Source organism: Tauraco erythrolophus, chromosome Z (assembly GCF_009769465.1).
Source record: "Tauraco erythrolophus isolate bTauEry1 chromosome Z, bTauEry1.pri, whole genome shotgun sequence".
In the NCBI taxonomy this organism is placed as follows: domain Eukaryota; kingdom Metazoa; phylum Chordata; class Aves; order Musophagiformes; family Musophagidae; genus Tauraco; species Tauraco erythrolophus.
In genome coordinates this window covers 71,888,750-71,913,592 of record NC_141496.1, presented here as the reverse complement: position 1 = coordinate 71,913,592, position 24,843 = coordinate 71,888,750, and the positions used below count along the sequence as shown (strand labels likewise).

Below are 24,843 nucleotides of genomic sequence, written 5' to 3'. Positions count from 1 at the left end.
CGGTGGAGTTCAAGATCCATGGGGCAGCAAGGAAACCATTCAGCAAGCTCTGTACCCTAGACTTCAAGAAGGCAGACTTCGGCCTCTTCAAGGACCTGATGGGCAAAGTGCCGTGGGAGGCAGCCCTGGAGGGACGAGGGGCCCAGGAAAGTTGGTCCACATTCAAGGAGCACCTCCTCCAAGCTCAGCAGAGGTGCATCCCGACGAAGAACAAGTCGGGCAAAAAGACCAGGAGGCCTGCGTGGATGAGCAAGGAGCTCCTGGACCAACTGAAAATGAAGAGGTTAGCCTATAGAGGGTGGAAGCGGAGACAGATAGCCTGGGAGGAATACAGAGAAGCTGTACGAGTGACCAGGGATGAAGTGAGGAAGGCTAAAGCCCTGAAGGAATTGAATTTGGCAAGGGAAATAAAAAGCAATAAGAAATGCTTCTATAGGTATGCAGGGGACAAAAGGAAGTCCAAGGAGAATGTAGGCCCCCTCCGGAAGGATACTGGTGCTCTGGTCACCCGGGACATAGAGAAGGCTGAGGTACTCAATGAATTTTTTGCCTCAGTCTTCACTGATAAAGCCTCTTGTCTTACCACCCAAGCTGTGGAAAGAACTAGCAGGGACTGTGAGGATGAACCACTGCCCACTGTACTTGAAGAGCAGGTTCGGGAACATCTGAGGAACTTGAAGGTGCACAAGTCCATGGGACCTGATGAGATCCATCCGCGGGTCCTGAAGGAACTGGTGGATGAAGTTGCCAAGCCACTGGCCATTGTATTTGAGAAGTCGTGGCGGTCTGGCGAGGTCCCCGATGACTGGAAGAGAGGGAACATAACCCCCATTTTTAAAAAGGGGAACAAGGAGGACCCGGGTAACTACAGGCCGGTCAGCCTCACCTCTGTGCCTGGCAAGGTCACGGAGCAGATTCCTGGGAACCATGCTAAGGCACATGGAGAGCAAGGAGGTGGTGGGTGACAGCCAACATGGCTTCACCAAAGGCAGATCGTGCCTGACCAACTTGGTGGCCTTTTACGATGGGGTGACAGCATCAGTGGACAAGGGTCGACCAACGGATATCATCTACCTGGACTTGTGCAAAGCTTTTGACACTGTCCCGCACGACATTCTTCTCTCTAAACTAGAGAGGCATGGGTTTGATGGATGGACCACTCGGTGGATAAGGAATTGGCTCAATGGCCGCACTCAGAGAGTAGTGGTCAACGGCTCGATGTCCAAGTGGAGACCAGTCACGAGTGGCGTCCCTCAGGGGTCCGTGTTGGGCCCGGCCCTCTTCAACATCTTTGTCGGTGACGTGGACAGTGGCATGGAGTGCACCCTCAGCAAGTTCGCCGATGACACCAAGCTGTGTGGTGCCGTCGACACGCTGGAAGGGAGCGATGCCATCCAGAGGGACCTCGACAGGCTGGAGAGGTGGGCCTGTACCAACCTCATGAAGTTTAACCAGGCCAAGTGCAAGGTCCTACATCTGGGTCATGGCAATCCCAGGCACAAATACAGACTGGGCGGAGAATGGATCGAGAGCAGCCCTGAGAAGGACTTGGGAGTACTGGTGGATAAGAAGCTCAATATGAGCCGGCAATGTGCTCTTGCGGCCCAGAAGGCCAACCGCGTCCTGGGCTGCATCAAGAGGAGCGTGGCCAGCAGGTCGAGGGAGGTGATTCTCCCCCTCTACTCTGCCCTCGTGAGACCTCACTTGGAGTATTGCATCCAGTTCTGGAGTCCCCAACATAAGAAGGACATGGACCAGTTGGAGAGGGTCCAGAGGAGGGCCACGAAGATGATAAGAGGGCTGGAGCACCTTTCCTATGAGGACAGGCTGAAAGAGTTGGGGCTGTTCAGCCTGGAGAAGAGGAGGCTCCGGGGTGACCTTATAGCGGTCTTCCAGTACCTCAAGGGGGCCTACAAGAAAGATGGGGAGAGGCTGTTCAGGAGGGCCTGTTGTGATAGGACAAGGGGTAATGGTTTTAAAATAGAGGGAGGTAGATTCAGGTTGGATATTAGGAAAAAATTTTTTACCATGAGAGTTGTAGAACACTGGAACAGGTTGCCCAGAGAGGTGGTGGATGCTCCATCCCTGGAGACGTTCAAGGCCCGGTTGGATGAGGCCCTGAGCAACCTGATCTAGTTGGAGATATCCCTGTTCCTTGCAGGGGGGTTGGACTAGATGACCTTTGAAGGTCCCTTCCAGCCCTAACCATTCTATGATTCTATGATTCTATGATTATCGCGTTCTGTTACCATATTTTGGACTGTAATAAATGCATGGAGTAACTGATGTTCCATTAGTGTTTCCTAATCTCCTATTTAAAATTCCCCAAGTTCCACTGGACATCACACAATTGTTTAATATTGTCATAAAAAATATATGTTGTTTGCTTATGAGTTATTAAGCCAGTGATTGAAAAATTCCACAGACTTCCCCTTTGGAACTACAAAATACCTGGTAGAATATTCTGATTTTTAAAAACATATACATTTAATATTCCATAAAATGCTTATCAGAAAAAGAATGCAGCTATGCATAAAATTGATCCTGAGAAATTCCACTACTATCTCTTTCAAATATTTAAAACAATTTTTAAACTACACTTAGAGCACATAATTGTTAATTAATGTATAGTGAGACACTGCAGTTGACATCTGCCCTTTATTTCTCCATATGTAAAAGGAGTCATATCCTGCAGACAGCAATCATATAAGTAAAACAAACATCTAAGTGTGTTACTTGATAGCCAAAATAACAGCATTCTCTCCTTCTCTCTGTTCTCCATGTGGAGACAATGCCTTTTAATTCATTGTTGTTAGTTTTCATTCTGTAATGACTTAATTCTAAGTCATTCTAAGTCATTCAATTCTACCTAATTGCTCATTAAATTTGTTTTAATAACTAGGATTCGATTATTAAAATCAAATCCATTAATGTGTTACAGTTTTTAATCTCTGAATACACAGACTGGCTCCTAATATTTCAAGATGGAGCTCAAAAAACAATTATTGACTTCCAGCATTATTTCTCAGTGACATTAAAAGATCATTTCCTTTCATATATACATGGCTAGAACAAAGACACCTCATAATGTAAAGTTTAGTTTGCCATTGTATTTCATTAAGAATATTTCTGTTTTAATTAGAAAAACTAAGAAAACCACAACACTTAATAAACATCCATGTATCAGAATATTCAATATAATTAACTGTACTTCTTCAGCTGTGTTCCTGTAGAAGCAAACCTAGATTTCAGCACAGGGGGTATACACCATCCCCTCAAAGTCCCCTAAACCATAATTACACAAATTAAGTCAGTGACTATAGAGGTCTGCAAAATTGTTCTGAGCTTGAGATTTAAAATCTTGAGATTTTACCAGTGAGAAACGAATTTCAAATATATAGATAATAGCATGGACTTAGTTGTTGAAAAACAAGCCCTCCAAAAGCAAACTGTTACTATCTTTTTCAAAGGTACTTTTATATTCACCAAAACAACAGCAACTGTGAATATATTTGTTTCTTTATGTTCTCAGGTTGAACAACGAAATTCATCAGTCTATACTGCATGTATTTTGAGTTTATTTCAATCATGATTTATGGACAAGTATATTATTTGGTGTACAGAAGAAAAAAGAAAAGGTTTTTTTCATTGTACTTTGAGAGGCAAAGTCTTTGAGAAAGTTTTCGCTTCTCCTACGTTGCTGAATACGACCCTCTTCACAAGAGCAACTAGAATGATTAAAGATATTAGACGAGAAAAGGTAATAATAAAGTCACTTCAAGATTCAGAAAGAATTTGTGAAAATTTTCTACAAAATATGATGTGCTGAAAGCAGAAAATACTTACCACTGGTGTAGATGGTAATAATTTAATTTCCTTTTCAGAGACAGTTAAGAATGAGCAAGACAAGTCTCTCTGAGAAATACTTTAGTTACATTTGAATCTCTTTTCAATGGATCCTTCATTCGAACGGTTTGTCTTGAAGTATTTTTATCAATGGGACATTCATTCAAATGTTTATCTTCAAATATTTTTATATTGTCTCTCCACAAATGGGCGACTACTTCTAGTGAGGTCTTTGCAATTGCCAGGGCTAGGCTGGCAGACAGAGGCAGTCATGCAGAGAAAACAAATGTCTCTGAAATATCACCTTACTCTCTTTGGTACTAGACCACTCTATTTCAGATGGGAAAGGTTAAGGACTCTGGCTCCACAATGAAGCAGGGACCAGGCTGAATGCCTCTCCATGTTTTGCAGTGGAGGCTGTCCCTTATTTTTTACTTTTTGTGGCAGCTGCTCATTTATCTCAGGCTGCCTTCACTTTTGTGGTAGTCTTCCTAATTTCTATGTGGCTTGTTACTAGCCTTTATGAGCTTGAGTTTCTTGAAGAAATGTGTGGTTCAAATAACATGCTGTCCTTTACTATGAAACCAGATTTGGTTTATTCTTTATTTCCGTTGCTTTTCAATGTCTATTACAGTATCTGCAGAGAAATGTGAGAATGTCTCTAATGTCATCCAAATGCCATTATTACTGGAGAATATGAGGGCTGGGGTATCAGGCATCACTAATATTTGGTTTTCCAAATTTATTTGAATTAATATGGAGAGATTTGAACCTTTTGAAATTTCGTATCCTTCTACACTTTTTCCCAGGTTTCATGTATTAGCAATTTAGTTTTTATGTCCCTGTAGGAAGATCATGCTAAATCTTTCTTTTCCTTAGTCCCACAACAATGCAAAGCCATGAAAGAATTTCAAGTTGAGGACTGAATGCAACAAGGGTTATAGAGCCTGGCCTGTGCAGCAGTCTTTGAAGAACTGCCTGGCAGCAACAGAGAGCTTCCCTGTCTAACTTGTTCCCGATACTGTTTGACATCCAGCAGCCCTCAGAATGTCAAAGATAGGTCTGACTTGTCTGCTGCAAGACAAAAACTTTTTTACAAGATCAGTATTCCATATCCTCAGATTTTCTACTGTAGAACCAACATATCACCCATAACTTGCAAAAATTGCATATCTGCTTTCCATTTTCCACATCTAGGATTTCGTACATCACCACTTCTCTGGAAGCATAAAGCATTACATTTCTCGTTGATTAAGATGCCTGTTTTTTCAAATCAAATAATTCTGCTGCCAAGCTTTTTATTATCTAAACATATTTGTATTGTGCAGGGCATAAAGCAGTACTGATATTTCTCTAAATTATTTGCTTTATCACATCTACCTCAAACAATTTTCTAATTTATGTCATGAATGAACTAGTCTGCAGATCAAATTAAGTTATTCCTTCCCCTTATCCTTGGTTTACTGTCATAAGAGTGTACAGAAAATGAGACTTCCTCTACTTATCCCACCCTTCAATATTAGCAAACACTACAGTGAAAAAAAGAAAAAGAACAGCATGTGGCTACAAAAGAAATTTTTCTTTCAAAGTCTTTCCTTTATCATAACTATCACTCAAACAGGCTGTCTTGTATTAACCTGAAGTTGCTTTCTGCAGTTATGAAAACTCAAAAAAAGAAAAAGAAGCAAAGATCAACTTCATGCAGCATCTCATACTCACGTCACTCTTTCCCTTCAAGTTATATAATTGCTCTGCATTTGCTTGATTTGTATCCAGGACAGATTTTATATAGAAAAATTTTAAGTCCCAATTCTTTCTTGTCATCAACTGCATCTTTCAACATTAGATGCTATGACCACCATTCACTGACGGCTTTGACCCAGTTTAAGTCAAATTATTTTTAATTCAAAGTGTTCATCCTAAGACACCCAATCTCAACATTCAGAGGTTCAAAGAATTTAACAAAGCATCCCTCTCTGCTGTCACTCTGAAGCTGCTTTTCTAAAAGTGTATACATAGATACCTGAAGCAGTCATTGCAGGTAAAAACGGCAGATTAATGCACACCTCGCTTTTATGTTATCTTAAGTAAGGACTCTTCTATTTATTTTTCTTTAACAAGTACTGAAGCCAAGAATTGAATACAGCTTTCACTAATAAACCTGATTATTGCATGATGGGAATTTTTCACTTTTGCTTCAAAATATTTCTCATGTAATGAGTAAAAACATTCAATACAATTGTGAAGGACAGTTACCTTCATCTTCACTTTGTCATCCTTCTCTGTGAAGGGCAGGAAAAAACAATATTAATGTTGCAATGACTGATGGCCATTATACCCTTTAATGGGATCTGTCCTGAGAAAGCCAAATTAAATAAGGGCTCTTCTAGCTCATGATCTCATTACAATGTTTGTTGGCAACAACAGTCAGAGCGGGATTTGATACACAATATCACAGTTCAATAGAAAAAACATTTTGGGGCACCTGCTTTTGCTCTAGACAATGTCAGTCCTTCCAGCTAACCTAGTTATTGCGTAGGTATAGAGAGTCTTGTGTTACTCCCAGTTGTAAACATTTGCTTACTTTACATACTATATATTAATATATGTCATTATTATTAATAACAAAAACATTGGTTTCCCAATTTTTCATCAAATTTAAAAGCCTTCCTAAAAGAAAAAAAGGCAAAACTGAAGTACACAATTAAATTAACCAAATCATAGAAAACAAATGCTAAGGTTTGTTATCCACATACTTACTTGTGACCCATTTCATGGGCAATGGTAAAAGCGAGATTCAGACCATTATCCTCTGCAATTATACATTTTCGTTTTTCACTGCACATCCCACTCAGATATGCTATACCTAGGAAACACAATCACCACATTAAATTATTTTTTTGTTACTACTAATCGTTTGTATTACAGCATTAGTGACTCCAAGCAGGTCTGAAACCTTTATTGTGGTCAGAGCCAGCCAGATATACAAACAGATATCTGAGAAAGGTCTACTTACTTGTAAGCCAGAACAATCGATTTTAGCACAAAATTGGACAAAGGATAGCACAGAAATCACAAACAGTGGTAACATTACCTGAGAGTAATACGACCTGATTACACAAGACTGCAATGTGCAGGAAATGTATTCTTTCAAAGTGTTGCTAGGTACCTTAATGAGATGTGATAGAACACACATATGAATATCAATACTACTGTAAATGAAAATAGATGTCTAAGACAACAGGGCATAAATCTGAACAGGTGATTCCTCTGACAGACTGAGAAGAACAGAATGTAAAGCACTGAGCTGTGCCTCTACGTTATCACTGTTAAGTACTGATACAGTGTTCAGCATGTTAATGATGTTAAAACTATGTAAAAGAGCCAGGTGTTGCAGAAGTATAAGAATTCATAGGAGACTGCAGCCTGACAAACACTTTCATTGTAGAGGCTGTAATTCCTCTATTATATAATACTGACGTTTTCAAAAAGCAGAAACCTAAATGGCAGGCTTTTGCGTTTAAGTTCAGTTTCTAAAAAGTAGAATGTCTGTAATTGTGAAAGCTTAAGGAACATGCAGCTTAGTTTGGGTAACAGTAATTTTTTTCAGACTACAAATACATTTAGTGGGGACCTATTGTCAACATTCATTTGAAATTTAGGAGTAGGCAATCAAAACGCTGTTTCAAGTGATTGGCCTTCTTCCCAGGAACATCCTTTCAATGGAATGGTACCCTGTGGATCAACATGTTTTCTGGATGTTTGCATGTAAAGGTCAAGCTTGAAATGTTTGACAGTGTTTAAAATCTAGTAATAATTAGTATTCTAAGTTAAAAAGATAAAAGTCATTCTTCTTACAATCCAATTATTTGTCAGTCTGTGAGCACAATGCCTCATCCATAACATGAAATTCAAGTAGTAACCCTATCACTAGTCTGGTTGTTCTCAACAGAGCTGGCTGAAAGTTTTCGGACACAGAACTCATATACAACAAAGAATGTTGTTCTGGACTAAAGAAAAAATAATATTAAAAATTAGATTTGAATAAGGCAGAATATTTCAACTTTTACGATTTCTTTGCAAAGAAGTGAGAAAAAATGGAGCAGAGGTAAAAGTAATTTGAGTTACAAAACAAGGCAAAATGTTCAAAGCAAAAAACCTGAAGTCCTTCAAATGACACCTCATGCTAAATATAGGTATCATTTATATTAACTCTATTGAAAGTAAGAGAAGTAAGACACGCTCTGAAATGTAATGTTTTATTTCTAATGTTTTACTCCAGTGGCTGAAATACAAATGTTTCTAAAATCATTTTGTGCCTTTTAGTTTCACAATTACATGCATTTTCCTTCAAGTTTTGATGACCAAACTGAAAAAGACAAAGCTGCTTTTAATATTGTAGCTCTAAGTAGTAGAGCTGACAGCAACACCAGAAGAAGCGAACATCAGGGCCCTGACTTCAGCCAACATCAATGAATTTACAAAGTGCTAAAACAAAATAGAAAAATTACTCTTGCCATAGACAAAATGCAATGCCGCATTTTGAAGTGTTGTGGGCACTCCTGTTACTATAATGCAAAATGTTCAGAAATACCCTCCTTAGTGTGCTTTTTTGGCTGGGATAGAACTAATTTTCTTCACAGGAGTTGGTAAGGGGCTATGTTTTGGATTTGTGTTGGAAACAGTGTTAATAATACAGATTAATTAACAGTGTTAATTACACAGCGTCAGGGCCTTTCTGTTTCTCACCCCGCCCCACCAGCGAGCAGGCTGGGGGTGCACAAGAAGTTGGGAGAGGATACAGCTGGGACAGCTGACCCACACTGACCAAAGGGATATTCCACATCATCCAACATCATGCTCAGCAATAAAACTAGGGGGGAGGTTGCCAAGGGGGCTGCTGGTTGGGAACTGGCTGGGCATCAGTCAGTTGGTGGTGACCAGCTGTTTTCATTTGCATCACTTGTCTTTCTTAATTTTTATTTCTCTCTCTTCATTATCTTATTTTTCACTACTATTACTATCACTATTGTTGTTGGGTTTTTTTTTTTATTATTATTATTATTATTATTATTATTATTATTATTATTATTATTATTATTATTATTATTATTATTATTATTATTATTATTATTATTAACAATTATTATTATTATTTTACTTCAAGTACTAAATTGTTTTTATCTCAACCCATAAGTTTTCTAACTTTTACCCTTCCAGTTCTCTTCCCCTATTCTGTTGAGGGGGAAGGAGGGAGTGGCTGTGTGGTGCTTAGTTGCAGGCTGGAGTTAAACCACAACACTTACTGATGATGGCTATCCTCAGTTGGATAAAACTCACTTGCTGGGATCTACAGAATGATAATTCCCAAAGCTCACTCTGCCTGTTGATGCTGAGTACTAACTCAAAACTGTTTGATGTTCCCTAGTTTTTTGTAGGGAACATAAGTCCTCATACCTTCTTTTGGCCTTTAAAATGGCAGGTTCAAGTACATGAGCAGTATCTTTCCACACAACAACATGAGTACTATCAGTTGCTGTCTACTATCCTGCCTGCCCCAAAGGCATAATTTATTCCCAGAGAACTATGCACATGGCAAGTTTCATACCTATTCTGCAGAAGTACTCAGCAGTAGCAGGCATTTTCAACAATACTCAATATGTATCACCAATACCGTTTTTAGACTTCGCATTCCTTGAAGGGAATTGATTAAGTTCCATCTTTTAAAGTGTAATATATGAAACATAAGACCTGCATTTCATTTAGATTAGATTTCTGATTCTAGAAATGTCCAAAAGCATCCAATGCAATTAATGCTTTATGACTTTTCCCCTATTATCAATCTCATATGTGGATGATACATCCAAAAGCAGCTACTGGATGCAAACCAGCCAGCTACTAGCCATGAACTAGTTTCATGTCTTGTCCTTGGTTATTAATTTCACGTGTAGAGAAAAAGAAACTGACTTCATTAAGCAGCTGCTCTTGCTTAGTTGTATCTGCATTAGGTAAGAGAAGGAATTTCTTCTTTCAATATATGTATGTTCACTGCAGCTTCCTGTGGCTTATTAACACAGCTGGAACTGCTCCAAGGTTAAATCCACAAGAAAAAAAAACCAACGAACAATTGCTCCCTTGTTATGATTAAAGTATTCCTAGTGAACCCCATGGTCTCAACACATAGCTTCAAATTAAAACGCTTAGTAGCTGAAAAGTGTTGGCTGGAAAGCAGTAACATCATCTCACTGACAATTTAAGGAAGAATCCTGTTATTTATCTATAAAGAAAACTGTGTTTTGAAACAAAAAAAGCACCAAATGAATACATGCCAAGTGTAAAATACTTAAATTACCTCACTCTGCAGATAACTATTTCTCAAGTTAAATTAGAAGAAAATACATGCAGTATCAATTAAGAGAGTAAAGCTTTACCATTGTGCCCTAGAAGAATCACATAAGAGACTACATTTTCTTATCAAACATGTAAATAGCCAAATGAAACACATGCTGCTTCAGAAAAGTAGAACTTCTGCCAAAGTAATAGCAATGGTTTATTACTACCATTACTATGACCCATAGAGATGGGAATTTCATTCTACACAATTAAAATTTTCTGAATTCTTAACGAACATTCTCACACACCATCAAACTATTTATTTTTTCAAAGTAGGCAAACATTTACAAGTTCTCTGTTGAAAAGTTGTGCTTCAGCTCACGGGGATGTTACACAAAACCAACTAAAGTATTCAAAAAAATTTGTTAGCTTTACCAACTCATTCATGGCCTGCTGCCCATAAGATAAATTCACTACCTATATTAAAAGGCTAGTGCCAGCACTGCCCACGGGAATGAAAACTCCACAGTAAAAAATCCAAAATAGCATTAAGAAATATGCAGTCGAACATACAAACATTGCTCTTTCTAAGTGATCATACAACATGGGAGTATGACTTGAGTATGTCTGCATTTGCGATACTGCATTCTAAAAGGTTAGAGAATGGTTATTATTTTTCCATTCATAATGATTCAATGAAATGGAGTTCATATTCTGAAAGTCTTAATCACATGAATTAATTGCTTAGCACATTTGAATTTCTATTCTTTCGAACTTTCTTGGTTTCACAACACATTCAAACTTGGTTGTCACACCATTAGCTATGTACTCATTCTGAATCCCTTTCCTTGTACTTGCTCCAAAATCTGCTTCCTAATTTTAGATACTCTTGAAAGACACCCTTCCACATACTAACAGTTTAATCCATTGATATCACCTGGATATCAACTCTACACAATCCTGAGCTATTTCATAGAATCATAGAATCAAAGAATGGTTTGTGTTGGAAGGGACCTTAAAGATCATCTAGTTCCAAATCCCCCTGCCATAGGCAGGGACACCCTCCACTACTCCAGGCTGCTCAAAGCCTCATTCAACCTAGCCTTGAACAGTTCCAGGGATGGGGCAGCCACAACTTTTCTGGTCAACCTCTTCCAGTGTTTCACCACCCTCAGAGTGATGAATTGTTTCCTTATATCTGATCTAAATCTACCCTTTCAGTTTAAATCTATTGCCCCTTGTCCTATCACTACACGCCCTTGTGAAAAGTCCCTCTCCAGCTTTCCTGTAAGCCCCCTTTAAGTACTGGAAGGCTGCTATAAGATCACCCTGGAGACTTCTCTTCTCCAGGCTGAACAGCCTCAACTCTCTCAGCCTGTCTTCATAGGAGATGTTTTCCAGCCCTCAGATCATCTTCATGGCTCTCCTCTGGACCCACATTTCACAGCTCTTCTGTTTTGGGAACTGAAACGTTCTGCCTAACAGATTTTTCTTTTTCTCGATTATAAGGCAATAATGACCATAAAAACCACAGAACACAGTTCCTGTAACGTATTCTTTGATTCCAGAGAAGAGAGATAGGGGATCATCCAGATATCCCTTTACTACTGATGAAGGAGAGACTCTCCGAATTTGAAGTCCATATGAAATTAAAATTCCATAAAAAACGGAGATGTCCTGTTGCCAACCCTTGAAAACAAGATGAAAGAACTGAAAAAAAATAAGCGCATACGTTTGTATAGCACAGTTAAATAAAAAATCAATTAACTTTGATTTTAAAGTATTTTTTAGTGAAAGAGTATGTTATATTCTCAGGAATCTAGGGATAGTATGCTCCTTGTTGTGCTATCTATCCATTAGTAAAAAATTGTCAAATTTGACCAAGATGCAAAACACAACAGATGCCCAGTGCCTACTGCGTTCCTTGTCATCTAAGTAAAATAATGAAGCACACTATTCCTATTGAATGCACATTAGATATAATTTCAAGAATATTGAAACTGTTCACTAACTTCATGAATGATGGATCTATTTTATTAAATTAGTATACTTACAACTGATACTGCTTAAGCACAAACTATGAATAAAAGTATTATTTCTGTATGGAATTGTCTTCCAAAGTTTCTATACCAAGCTTCATAAACAATAGTAGAAAACATGGATGAAATATAGATAAGCCTGAAATGGATAGAAAATATGTAGAAAAACTCATGATGATTTGAACTACAAACTTTCAAAAAAAATTGTTAGCCTTCAGAAGGTGCCATGCAATGATACACTCCTGATAGCATGACCTAAGTTCAAATTATTGATGATGCACAAACCAACTTAACCACTGGAAAAGAAATAAAATTTAATGCCCATCTGGCTTTTGATTCAAACAGAAGTATTTTAAATTTGAACTGACAAATCAATGAGCCTGAGAGCATAAATGATGGTGCTTAACTGGACTTGATTAATAATCTAACAAATGATTTTTTTTAGCAGCCCAGATGTTTTTCTTAAGAAGTAGGAGAAAAAAGCTTTCCAAAAAGCTGACACTTGACAGTCTAATTAGCACAAGCTGCTCTGAAGAGAGTCCCAGACACTGAGGATTTCCAGGAAAAAAATGTCCTGTCAGTCATCAGTGAATTAGCAACCCTTAAACACGGCAGCAATCAAAACAACAAAGTTAACAAACACAAGTAACATAAATCTCAAATGTAAACAGAAAAACCTAGACATATGTATCTTTTTCTTTTTAAAGTGAGAGATATTGACAGTGACGGTAACTATACCTGTACATATATACACACATACCCCCCCAAATATGCATACACACCCCTGGAAGACATTACAAAAAACAATGGGATAAAACTAAATCAACTTCTGCTGCATTTTATGCAAGCGTAACTCAAATGTCATTCAGTTGTTTTGTTATGATTTATGTACATCTTAGAAAAACTAATACTTATAGAAAAATACTTTATCAATATCTAGTAAGTATGTGATTTTATCTTTCAGAATAGACTATTAAGCTTACCTCTTCTTTCTTTAAACTGCACCTCCGCTGCACCTAGAGCGGGGAAAAAGTCTAAAAATGAGGAGGGCATATCAATGTATCCCATACACACAAGAACAAATTCAGAACGTGTGAATGTACAGTTTTATGTCATTAGTTCTTGCACCTTACGAACAGTCCACAGACATCTATTAGGTTATTACAGGGATGGGATGGCAGAACTGCTGGAAGATACTAATTTTCTTTTAAGCTGCAGCCCACATGGAAAACTTTCTTCTCAAGATGAATAACTAACATACTACACAGCCCAGAGGTCTTCTTGGACTAATGTGCTGTCCTTAACAGTGGCCAGCAGAAAACACAGAGATAATACACAGATGAGACAGTAAGTGAATTTCTGTCCACTGTCCACTCCTGGCCTTTACTGACAAGTATCATATGGATCCTGTAAGCTAAAGGCTGCATCCATACTGTCATCTTTAACCACCAACAAAGCATCTATTCTCTGAATTTCGGTATTGCTTCTTAGTCTGCTTCAGAGTTTGGGTCCATAAAAAATGATGGCAAATAGCTCCAGATTGCCCTTGTGTACAACAGTACATTTTTGTCTGTTTATGAAGACTGCATAGGGGGTGTTCTAACTCAAATGCAAAGTTCTATTCTTCTGTTCAAAGCCTTCCTAGTAGTCTGTCAGACATCTCAATGACAAATTGAGAATCTCTAGCACATTTAGTGACTCCTCCAGCAGAAGCCAACCAGACCTTTTTGACATCTGATAGCCCTCTGCCTACTTTACCTTCTCATGTTCTACTTGAGTTTTTCTGACACAAGCGGTTTTACCCAAAAGGTCAGTTCGATCCAGTAACTTCCTTCATGGCATGATTTGCACAAACTATTTTTCTAGATGTTTGTTTTACATGGCCCAGAAAACTATTAATAACCTTGATCTACATCTACAAGTTTAACTTTTGGACAGAGGTAGAAAAGCCAATTTTTAGAACTTACACAATACAGACTTTCATTCCTTAAATTACGTGGGTGAATTATACAAGTGCCTTGTGAAAGCTTCATGGAACTCTGCTGTATGCAATCGAATAAGATGTGACTTTGAAAAGGAGACACCTCACTTCTTTGGCAACAAAACTGAATGGGGCTTTCCAAACCAAAGCGGAAGCTTGTTACTTAAAAAGTCAGAAACAGGTTTCAAGCTGAGCACCAGTCGTTTCAGAACAGCTCTCATCAAATACATCCATAAATAAATTCATCTTTAGGATATGCTTTTCACTGATGCGTTGCACAGACAGATACACAGTTTAATTTGAATGAGTATCACATGCCTCAGATTAAGAGTTCGTGCCCATTTCCTACCATAAAACTCTGTTTCTGTACATTGACAAAACCCTTGTTACTCTACAGACAAGATGGGAGATGATGTCAGCGAACACTGCAGAAAGTACTTTTAAGAACTCGAACCTCCTTTCTGTGTTTTCTAACTCGTTCTACAATTAACATTTCATTTACAGGTGGGCAATGCGACAATGTTGTTTTTCAGACTTTCAGGCTAGTATTTGTAGCTTTCTCTACGAACCCCTTCCGGGGATCATATTTTTTTCCTGGGGCAAAAATGAACAAGGAAAGCTGTTTGTGTGAACTAGTAATTTCCAGTCCTCATGATATCTAAGCATATGGTACTTCTGATCGTGAGATTAGCTGTAGCAAAACAGGAACAAGAATCTGCTCTTTACAAAGAAAAGTTTTTATTATTATCCATTACTTTCTCACAGACATACATACACACATAGCATAAAAAAAGACCGTTAAGAAGAAGCATCTTTTAAAACATTATGCTAGATGGAAAAAAGCAGAGCTTGAATTCTGATTTTGTTTGACAGAAAGAACCCTAACCTAGAAGCTAAGGAAAGACTGCTATTAATGGACCATCACAGTGACTAGAAGATATGTAAATCAAATCATACATTTTCCTTTTACTTATTTACCTTTGTGACTAGTCACATCACCACTCCATGTTGGTACCTACAGTTGTATGAAGTGTTACAAGGTGGTCTGGGTGCACATGGTATGAAGGCTGTGCCTACTCCTTTGACTAATTGTCTCTACATTTCTGTGTACGTATATACACACTTTTCTTTTTTCCCTCTTTTGATCTTTATTTAGCCCATCTTTCACTTTTTCTTTTCCACACCTGCTTTATTTAAATAAACTTGTTTATTTAAAAAAAAAAATGTTTACCTTTTAGTGTTTAGTTAATAAACCCCTAAAACAGAAGAAGGGTCAGATGAGATGGGCAAGGGAGATGCGCTTATGGAACTGAGGGAAGAATGCAGGGAGTGACTGACCATTGCTGTTGCAAAGAAAGCTGAACTTATCTCAACAGAAAAGGGACTGGAGGGTTTGTTTTAGATAAGTGCCAGTATCAGTTCAGTGGATTAACTGCTTGTCTAAATGTTTTTCCCTGAGTTAATCAAAAGAGTGTGAATGGCTTTTTGAGCTAGCCAGCCCAGCAAGGGGTAAGTGCATATGTGCCTCAGTCCAACAGAGAGTATAAAAACTGAACAATCGACAAAATGAACATTCAACAGAACAATGGGCTTGAGCTGACTTTAACTCCTACATTCCTTCCCTGCACCTGGGGAAGCCCAGCATTGTGACAGTGAGCATATAAAGGCCAGTAACGGCAAGCAGATTTGTACTGCAATCCAACTGTATATTGCAATGTCTATACTGTGTTTGCAATGTGATTTCACCATATTGCCTTATCACTCTGCTCAACCAAAATCCCATGTAACACCAAGTATCTTCAGGTAAGTAAATTTTGTTTTAAACATTAAAATCTCCTCATCTGGAACGTCTAATAAAGCCAGGTCAGAGACTACCAGATTCTGACACTCTTGCATTTCATTGCTCCTCACAGAGGATATTGTTTCAGAGAATGGAAGCAAAAGTAATACTGATCTATACAGCATCCATATAGAATTAACCTTTGCTAAAATACATTTTCTTCCCTATCATTTTCAGTTTAAGTTCTGTTCAGTTGCTGCAAACTAACCTTACCTCAGAGCACATGGTAGCTCTTGAACCTGTCAGGAAGCAAGTAGGATCACTATGAATATCTGGGATATGAAGTGGCTGTCTTTAATAGTGCCACACAAAATCCTGAGAAATTAAGGCATTCTTGAAAGTGAGAAGTTCTCTATGAAATTCTTTAAAGAGAAAAATTATTATTCAGATGCGTTTAAAAATAAAAGTTCCATTGTAAAGACGGGTAATAGAGGAAAATCATTATCAGGCCTACACATTTCCTTCTAAAACATTTTTTGACAAATAAAACACCTGATATATGGGAACAAATATCCTAGATGATTAAACAGCCTGATGAATAGTGGATGACTCATATCTGGTATTTGTCCATTCAAAAATCTGGAAGGAATAGATGGCATAGATTTACTGTGACAAGTATTCAAAACCAGTTAATACTGGTTATCTTTCACAGAAAGAGAGGAACAACTTAATTTTCTAGCCCAGTATAAATACTTTGTGCAAAACTTTTTAGAGGCTTGCAAATTGAGGGTTCTGCTACAATATGACATTAAAAGGAAAAGTAGGAATCGCAGACTCTAGACTTAATTCAAAGGGAGGTACTTTTGCCAAAAAGTCAAGTGAAATTTTAGTTTGCCAAGACAACCAGAGTAGTACAAGAAATTGCAATTTGAATACTTGCTAGCATTAAGAAACACAATCTGACCTCAGTTTATGATGATGACCTTTTCTAATAATTTGTTACAGTTTTGCTATTGTATACTTTCTTGCCACTGCCAATTGTTTAAATTACTTTTTTTTTTTAAATGTAAGTACTATTTTAAACATACTTTTATAAAAATATTGTACAGAAAGGCTTAGTCGATTTAAAAATATTCTAAATGCTTGGAATACATTAAAAAATCCCAACATTTTATTTTAAAGTATATTAAAAAAAGCCTCATCATTTAACATCAAGGGCCCTGGCCCAATGAAACGGGAAGCACAGTGCACAGAACAGCATGTTTATGAAAATGCTGGTGTAGGCTTTAGACTTCCAGGGGATCTATGTACAGAACAAGTACTTTAAATGTTCCCCTACTTTTCAAGATCAGTTTTGAGGTAGTCTCTATTTTCTAAACGGAAATTTTACGTAACTTCTGTAACCTTAAAAAAACCTGTGCTGGCCTTGAAGCTCGAGCATATATGTCACTGCAAGACGATTAAATGTTTTCTGTAATTCGTCAAAAAAAGTAGAAAATACCTATTGCGTTCCTATTTTAATGGTATATTTTTAAAATTGTTTCTTGTCTCTTACTCTGCTTCTGAGAAAATCTGACTCTCTCCATAAGAAATGGGATGAATAGATGTTATCCTGCAACATAAGATCATTCACTTAGTTGTCAGAACTCCTTCCACTGCTGTGAAGTGTGACTTCACTTGAAGATGTTTTAAAATACTACAAGCCTACAATTCTGTACACTTAGGTCAAGATATATTAGCATCACAGACTAAAATACATACTAAAGGTAATTAAGAATTATGTCACTTCATCCGAACAGCCGAAATATTCACCCAGGTGCTTTCCCCTCTTCTTCCCTTCCTGACATCTGGGTTTCAATTCTCACATTCATAAAAAGTGCAGCTGCGAAAGTCTCCCCCATGTTCTGTACATGTATGCGCACTGCAATGCCTGTGAATTCACCTCTTGTCTCATTCCATCAAATCTTTTCTTTTTTCCCTGAATATGCTTCCAAGCCTTGTGTAACATCAACTCCCCTTACTGATTTGATCTACTCACGATATATCACCCATGCTTTTCCTGGTCTTACAAAGATTCCTGCCATGATACCCTATTAGGCTGATTTTCCTATAAACTCATTTCCCATGCCTTCTTGCCCTTGTCTTGGTACCACCCTTTGTGCAACAAAGCAATGTGAAATCACTCATGAGACCATATAACTGTGACTCCAACACACCTTCTTTAGACCTATTTTTATTTCTACAACAAAATATAAGCAAAACAAGACTGTCTTGCTTTCTTTTGTAATTTATTTTAGTATGCCCGTGCTATGAAAATGACACTGTGTGGTAGAAACATAAAGTTGTTCCTTGACAAACAGCGCTTCAGCACAGTAATACATTTTCTCATTTTCTTCAATCTGGGTGATTCCTGTAAAACATTTCTCATGTTTCCAGAGATAATCAATCTAAAAGTGATACAAAAGTGATTATTTTACTGTTGTTGAGACCCCACTTAAAGAAGATATCTAGGATTTTTTTTCCATTTTTTTAAAGCATGATGTAATCTGCATTCTCTTTTGTGTGAGACAAGGACAGCTACAAGGATTGAAAGAGGTATTAGCCTGCTTTTTGTCTGTTTGTTTTTCAGAATACTCTATTACTCCATGGCCAAAGTTTTGAAATTTTTGACCTTTAAGCTTTTCATGTGAAGAAATTATACTTTGTTTCACTATGTGAGAGATGCATTATAAGAAAATGACTGATCTTGGGACTGCTTATAGCAGGCAGCACTAGCACACCTTCTAGGAACAGTGAATTAAACAGCAAACTGTTCCTTTATACAGTATACACTGTTTATATGTGGATGGTTAGCTTAACTAGTATTGTTCTGACAAATGAGAACAAAGGCAGAGCTATCTTGAGAAGAGTCTTCCATCACACCTCTTTTCAGCTAAAATTATTTGATTTAAAACTACTACTGTTATCTCTAGATATTAATCTCTATTTCACCTTTATTAGTGTAACTAAGCATATATTGTTCCGTGCTGCATTGGAACATGTGATGAAAGTGATTATGAAGCCTAAGTAAGAGTCAGAGTTAATTGACCGGTGGCCCATCTTGTGCCTACACCTAATGAGCTTCTTCAAGATCATATCTCAATGTTCTTGCAAACTGTTTCCAATTAAAAAATACTTTGAGTTTGTTGGGATGGTCCTCAAGAAGTCTGAACTATATGAAAGCAAGTTGAAAAGGCTGAGTGCATCAGGTCTTTTTCCTTCCACGGAATCCATTATCGAAACTATCTTTGCAAAGTCTGCAAGGTAATTGAGAACTAGAGGAGGCTCCTGTATCTCACACATGCAACACTAGACCCTGACTAGCCCCTGCTTGAGCAAGCTGAGTAAATCATGATTTACTTGATGAGAAACTCATGTTTTATTCAGAATAGGGTACCATCATCCTGAGAACAAAAAACCTTCAGTACAGACTCAAAACAGAAATACAAAAGAACTTGTTGCCATTTAAGTGTCACAATAGGGAGCTATGAGATGGATTCAAACAGAAAATCTGCCCAAAGGCGTTTAAATGAAGAGTGTCCCTCTGTTCCTTCCCGCTTGTATTTGTGGAGCACTTTTTCTTGTATTTTGAACAACAGTTAGATGCAGTTGTATGGATCATCTGCAGCCTCTCCACAAATATGGAGCTCCTTTTGCTTCCTCCTCAGTTAAAGGAATCATGTACCACTGCCTACTCATCCTGTTCTTCCAAATCAGAGAAAAATATGCATTCGTTACATGGTTTCTCTAATTCCATTACGCTGATGGGTTTTTTTCCATCACACAGCTGAAGGACAGAGAAACTGATGCATTAGTCACATGAATCTACCTGGTCTCTCTTATTTTGAAAAAACTTCCAATAAAAACCAGTGGAATTTATATAACTTTGCACTTTTCTTTTGAAGGGATGAAAATACTATAATCAAGCACATCTACCAAGAGCTAAACACAAGACTTTGGCTGTCTAGAGAACATGTATACCTTACTTTACAGCCATACGTTTTGCATGCCTTTAATTTGTAATGTTTGACACTGAATTTTATTTTTCATTTATAAAATTTAGTTTTATGCATCATACATGAAGTGACAATTCTTTATACAAACTAAACAGTATATATCAGTATTATAACATATGAAGAGAGTAACTGATTATTGATGCATGATTATTTACAGTTGCCAACACACACAATTTTATTATGAATGTACACAAGATTTAATCTTAATGTTTTTCATGCAAAAACAAGCTATGAAAGCTAAGTATTGAAGTTGCAAAATCCAGGAGGGAATGAAATTTTTAAGAGCTCACAGCTCCTTTGGCCTGATTCAGTTTTTCAACACTATGGATGAATAAAATGACGTATGACATAATTAACTGTTCAATACAGTGAGAGGGTCACTAAATCACTCATTTATCTCTTGCAGTTTGATTAGCTAAAACTGGACCTGTAAATTTTCTCCTGGTGAATTTTTGCAAGCAGAGAGCTGAGCTTAGTTAAGCCATGCCCACTTCTGTTCTCTGCCTTGTGTCTCACCACCCTTCCCTAGCCTTGACATGAGTATCTCCTGTGTACCGTGGCAGTAATGCTCTGATTCACTGATTTTTCCACTTTTGAATCTGGCATGCATAGCTGAAGGATTCATACATGAAGTTAGAAAGTACACACTATTCACAAAACAAACAAATTATTGTGACATAATTATTATTAGCTTGCAATTTCCTTTTGTTTTCTTTAACACAAAGCAAATACGCACTGTATAATATCACAGATTCTTTTGTCCTTAGGAATGCCTTTTTGTGATGGACCCAGGAGTTTTGCTTGTGAAAAAAATTAAAGTTCCGGCTCCAAGCACAAATATTCTCAATGCTATGTTAGAATTCTTTACGTGTAGTAAGTCTCTACATTTTAAATCCCTTGAAGACAGAATTTTAAATACCTCAGGTAAGTTGAGACTAAATACAGAAAACAACATAAAATAAATACAAAAATTTACCTAGAGATGAAGTAGTATAACCTGTAGAAAATGACAAAGTTATACTAAATTTTCACGGAGGGATGTGGTCACATATGAAATTACAAAGACCTAGGGATGATATTGTAGCATATTACAGGACCACTTACCAAGGTCAAGAACCAAACTCAGCAATTCAGCATGTAGTTGACTGCTTAGATTTAGACAAACGTTAAGAATAATCATAGCATGTCATCTAAATGAGAAAGAGCACAACTAAATGTATCTGAACTGGAATGTGCAACAAGAATTAGACATGGGTCTGAATGGATGTAATATTTATTATTATAATGTAATTTATTATCATAATTTATTATTATAATGTAATCGCTAAACTCATAGATATTTCAAGACAACCACAATATCTGAAAAAGTTCATTTCTTTAGTAATTGAGGAATGATTGCACCTTTGATATTATCTGAACTATCCTGTATTTTTACTTTACAACTATTACACAAATAAATACTATTAAAGACAACCATAAATACCAACACTATCAACAAATACACAAAATTATTCTGCACATCAAATGAGTAACGTGTTAGACTGTTTCATTCTCAAAAATATTATTGCTTGAACCAGAATATTCACAGGCTAACAGAAGTTCAGTACAGGTGTCACGGATTTTCTCAGCTCTAACATTTACTTAGAGATTTCATTGTAAACGTCTGAAGCTGGATGGAAGCATGAAAATTAACCTTCCAGTCTTCCTAAACACATTCAAAGGCCCTATTGTTTCCTAAGACAGATTGTTAACACCTATTTAGTAAGAAAGCAGTGAAAGACTTCTATAGTATAATGTGAAAAATGAAAGAGAAAAGTTGGGGTTTTTTCCCCTTCACTTTCAGCTCTCTAAATGCATTGGCTAACTATTTCAAACTAAACTAAAGTAATCTAAACTAAATTAAACTAAACTAAAATAAAACACAGGGAAGAAATTGCCTGAAGCAGTAAGTCCTTGGTCCATTGTTTAAGGACGACAATACTTGTTTTTTAAGTATGGTAATCAAAAGTAAGCTCAGTGATTATGAAATTGCCATCAAGAGTCTATTCAGAGAGATTTATTCTATGTTACCCTACTACTGTTCAGAATAATTAAGCTTCAAACACTTAAAATAAAACACTGGAAAATAAAACAATCTAATGTGTTGTAACCTAGTTATTTTGTGTCTGAGTTACAACACAGCTTGAAAACAAAGGCACAGCTGTCTTGGTGTGACTAGTTCTCTGATCTCAATGGAGTGTTGCCATTTAGTCCAACTTACAAGAGGCAAGGTAAGATGGGACTGCATCTAAAGAGTTTTGCTGGAATCAAGAATCTTGACAATTTTTAAAACAATTTAGCACATCTAGAAGAGGAATAGAGTTGAGGCTTACACTAGCAGACGTCTGGATTTGATGACCGAGCAGGTGCATTGTAGTCCTATGTTCTCTTGCTTTCCTGAGAAACCGCATCAAGCATGCATAATTCTTTTGATGTTTTATCATACATGAGGTGGACTAAACTGTTTGGTTTGGGTTTTTACATTTATCGGCATTCATATCTAATTAGGTTCTCCTTTGCTGTACTTACAGACATGTAACTCACTGACAAAAGCAGGTTTTATTCTGTGGACTGTAGAAATAAAAAAAATTCCTGATGATTAAAAAAACCTTGTGTATTAAAGGTATTTGTATACCAGATATACTGTACTATCATATGGATATCACTTCCTAGGGAACATTTACATTTCTACACTTCTACATAGCTCAAATTATATTAAATAAAACATCCTAGTGATGTAACAGAAGAAATCAGTGTTCAGAAGCGACACGTGAATATTGTAGCTACTCAGACAGATGCAGCTACTGGATATATATCTGAGCTACAGTACTTTTAACAAAAAGAAAAGTTCATGAAGTGAAATTGAGTGAGATCTCTATGCCTAGCTTTTCAACAAAAGCACTTAAAAGATGCTCCTGCTCTCACTGTATGAGGTTTTCCTTTATACACAGGTCAGTGAACTTATTATCATGATCTTGCTGTAAAAGAGAATGTGGCATGAATGCAAAATTGTACATTTTGTAAAAGTTATATGAATGGCTTAGATTAGGTTCCACACTGGAAACCTCCACAGAAAGTCTTTTGCAGATTAAATGGTGAACCCTGTTCTCTGAGTGTCAGCAATCTTACAGACAAAAATTATCTTTCCTTTATACAGGGCATGTTTAGAGCATCTTCTGTTCAGGATAGCTTTTGCATTTTGGGGTAAACCAACTCACAGGGCAAAAACTCAAAGCTTACAATACTCTTGCCATTTTTGCCTATTTTGTGTAGCAGCAGGCTTGAAGGTATGTGAGAGAACATTTTTGACCTAGAAAGTGTAATGGACTGCACCTATGCCTTCACTGGGAGAAACTTGCTGCAGTTGCTTCTCCTCATTGAGTCTGTCTGTCCAACTGCTCGTGCTCCACTCCAAATTTCCCCTGGCACCCAGGACAGTAGCATTCACAACAAAAGAAACAAATTTAATGGCACTAATGCTGAATACCAGAAAAATAATGCTGGTCACAGTGGTCAGCTGGAGGGCTGGGTGTACGTCTCCAGGTATGAGTGACTTCAGTCAACAGAATTTTACAATGACAACCTCAAATAGTATTTCTTTACTTAAAACATTTCACTTTTCACCGACATTCATCTTGACGGTAGGCAATACTAAAATGTTCCAAAAAATAGATGTACGCTCATAACTTACAAAACTCATCTTTCCAACCTCCACTAATTTAATTCTTTCAGCAGATCTCCTACATTTCCGTCTGTGAGACAGATGGGACCATCAGCTCTGCATGCCCACCTCCTCTGCTATATTCAGGCAGGACCTATACATAGGTTCTACAGACTATCTTTTGTAGAAGTAGTTCTGGCCCACCCCCTACTTTCAGCCTTATGTCTCTTGTGGAGAAACTTGTTCCCAAAAACGCATGTCGAAGTTAGGACATATCCTAAACGACAGGCCTCAGGGCTTATGGATTCCTGTTTGCCTTGACAGATGAGAAATCTCCCTGGCCCCCTGCAAGTATCAGCAACTGAATAACCTACAATATTGGTCTGGAACTGTCTTAAGTGCATTTCTTTCACAATTGTGCCTCAGCAAAAGAAATTAAAAAAAAAAACCACCAACATTTCTAGTGAATATAAACAGAGGCCTTTGTTAGTATCTGTCTAGAGAAACAGACACATGCTGCAGGACCCAGTTCTGATACTGGGGAGGGGCTGGAAGAGGGGTGAGAGGCTTCCTCTTGCTTCTTTATCCCTGTTAAACCAAATGTGCCCACTGAAAACACAGTGGCAGCACGTCTTCCCTCCTTTCCCCTCCTCTGGAGAAACACAGTGCCTGGGTCCAGCCATCCTGACCCATCTAGCCGCAGACCAGAACCCAACCACACAAAGTGCCGGAGAGGCAGAAGGACCAACCCTGCCTACAGGGCTCATGTCACGAGGGCTCCTGCGTTGCGGCAGCAGGTACTGAACTAGTGTTAACTTCTCAACGTTGGAACTAGCTTTAATTAGCAACATGGAGCATCAGCAGGAGCTCAGCCACAGTGGCACGCAGCTTAGCACGACACAGGTCACCCTGCTTCTCAGCAAGCTGCTACCGCTGCCCTGGGCAGCCGGCCAAGGGCAGCTGCACATGGCTGCAACAGAGCGACATGCTGGGCAAGAGGAGGGACAACAGATGGATACGGGTGAGGAAACAGACTCCGTAAAGTTTACTTCTGCAGCGATGCTGCCCATGTTCTGTGCAACTTCTTTGGCTGTTTGCTCATTGGTAAC

General features: G+C 37.8%; 1 protein-coding gene across 1 annotated transcript in view; it reads right to left on the bottom strand.

Moving 5' to 3' along the window:
- Positions 1–24,843, bottom strand: part of ADAMTS19 (ADAM metallopeptidase with thrombospondin type 1 motif 19) — a 160,896-nt gene that overhangs the window by 75,028 nt on the left and 61,025 nt on the right. The window contains exon 8 of the mRNA XM_086629295.1: positions 6,607–6,712. Coding sequence (XP_086485421.1) covers positions 6,607–6,712 — 106 coding nt within the window. The remainder of the gene's footprint in view (positions 1–6,606; positions 6,713–24,843) is intronic.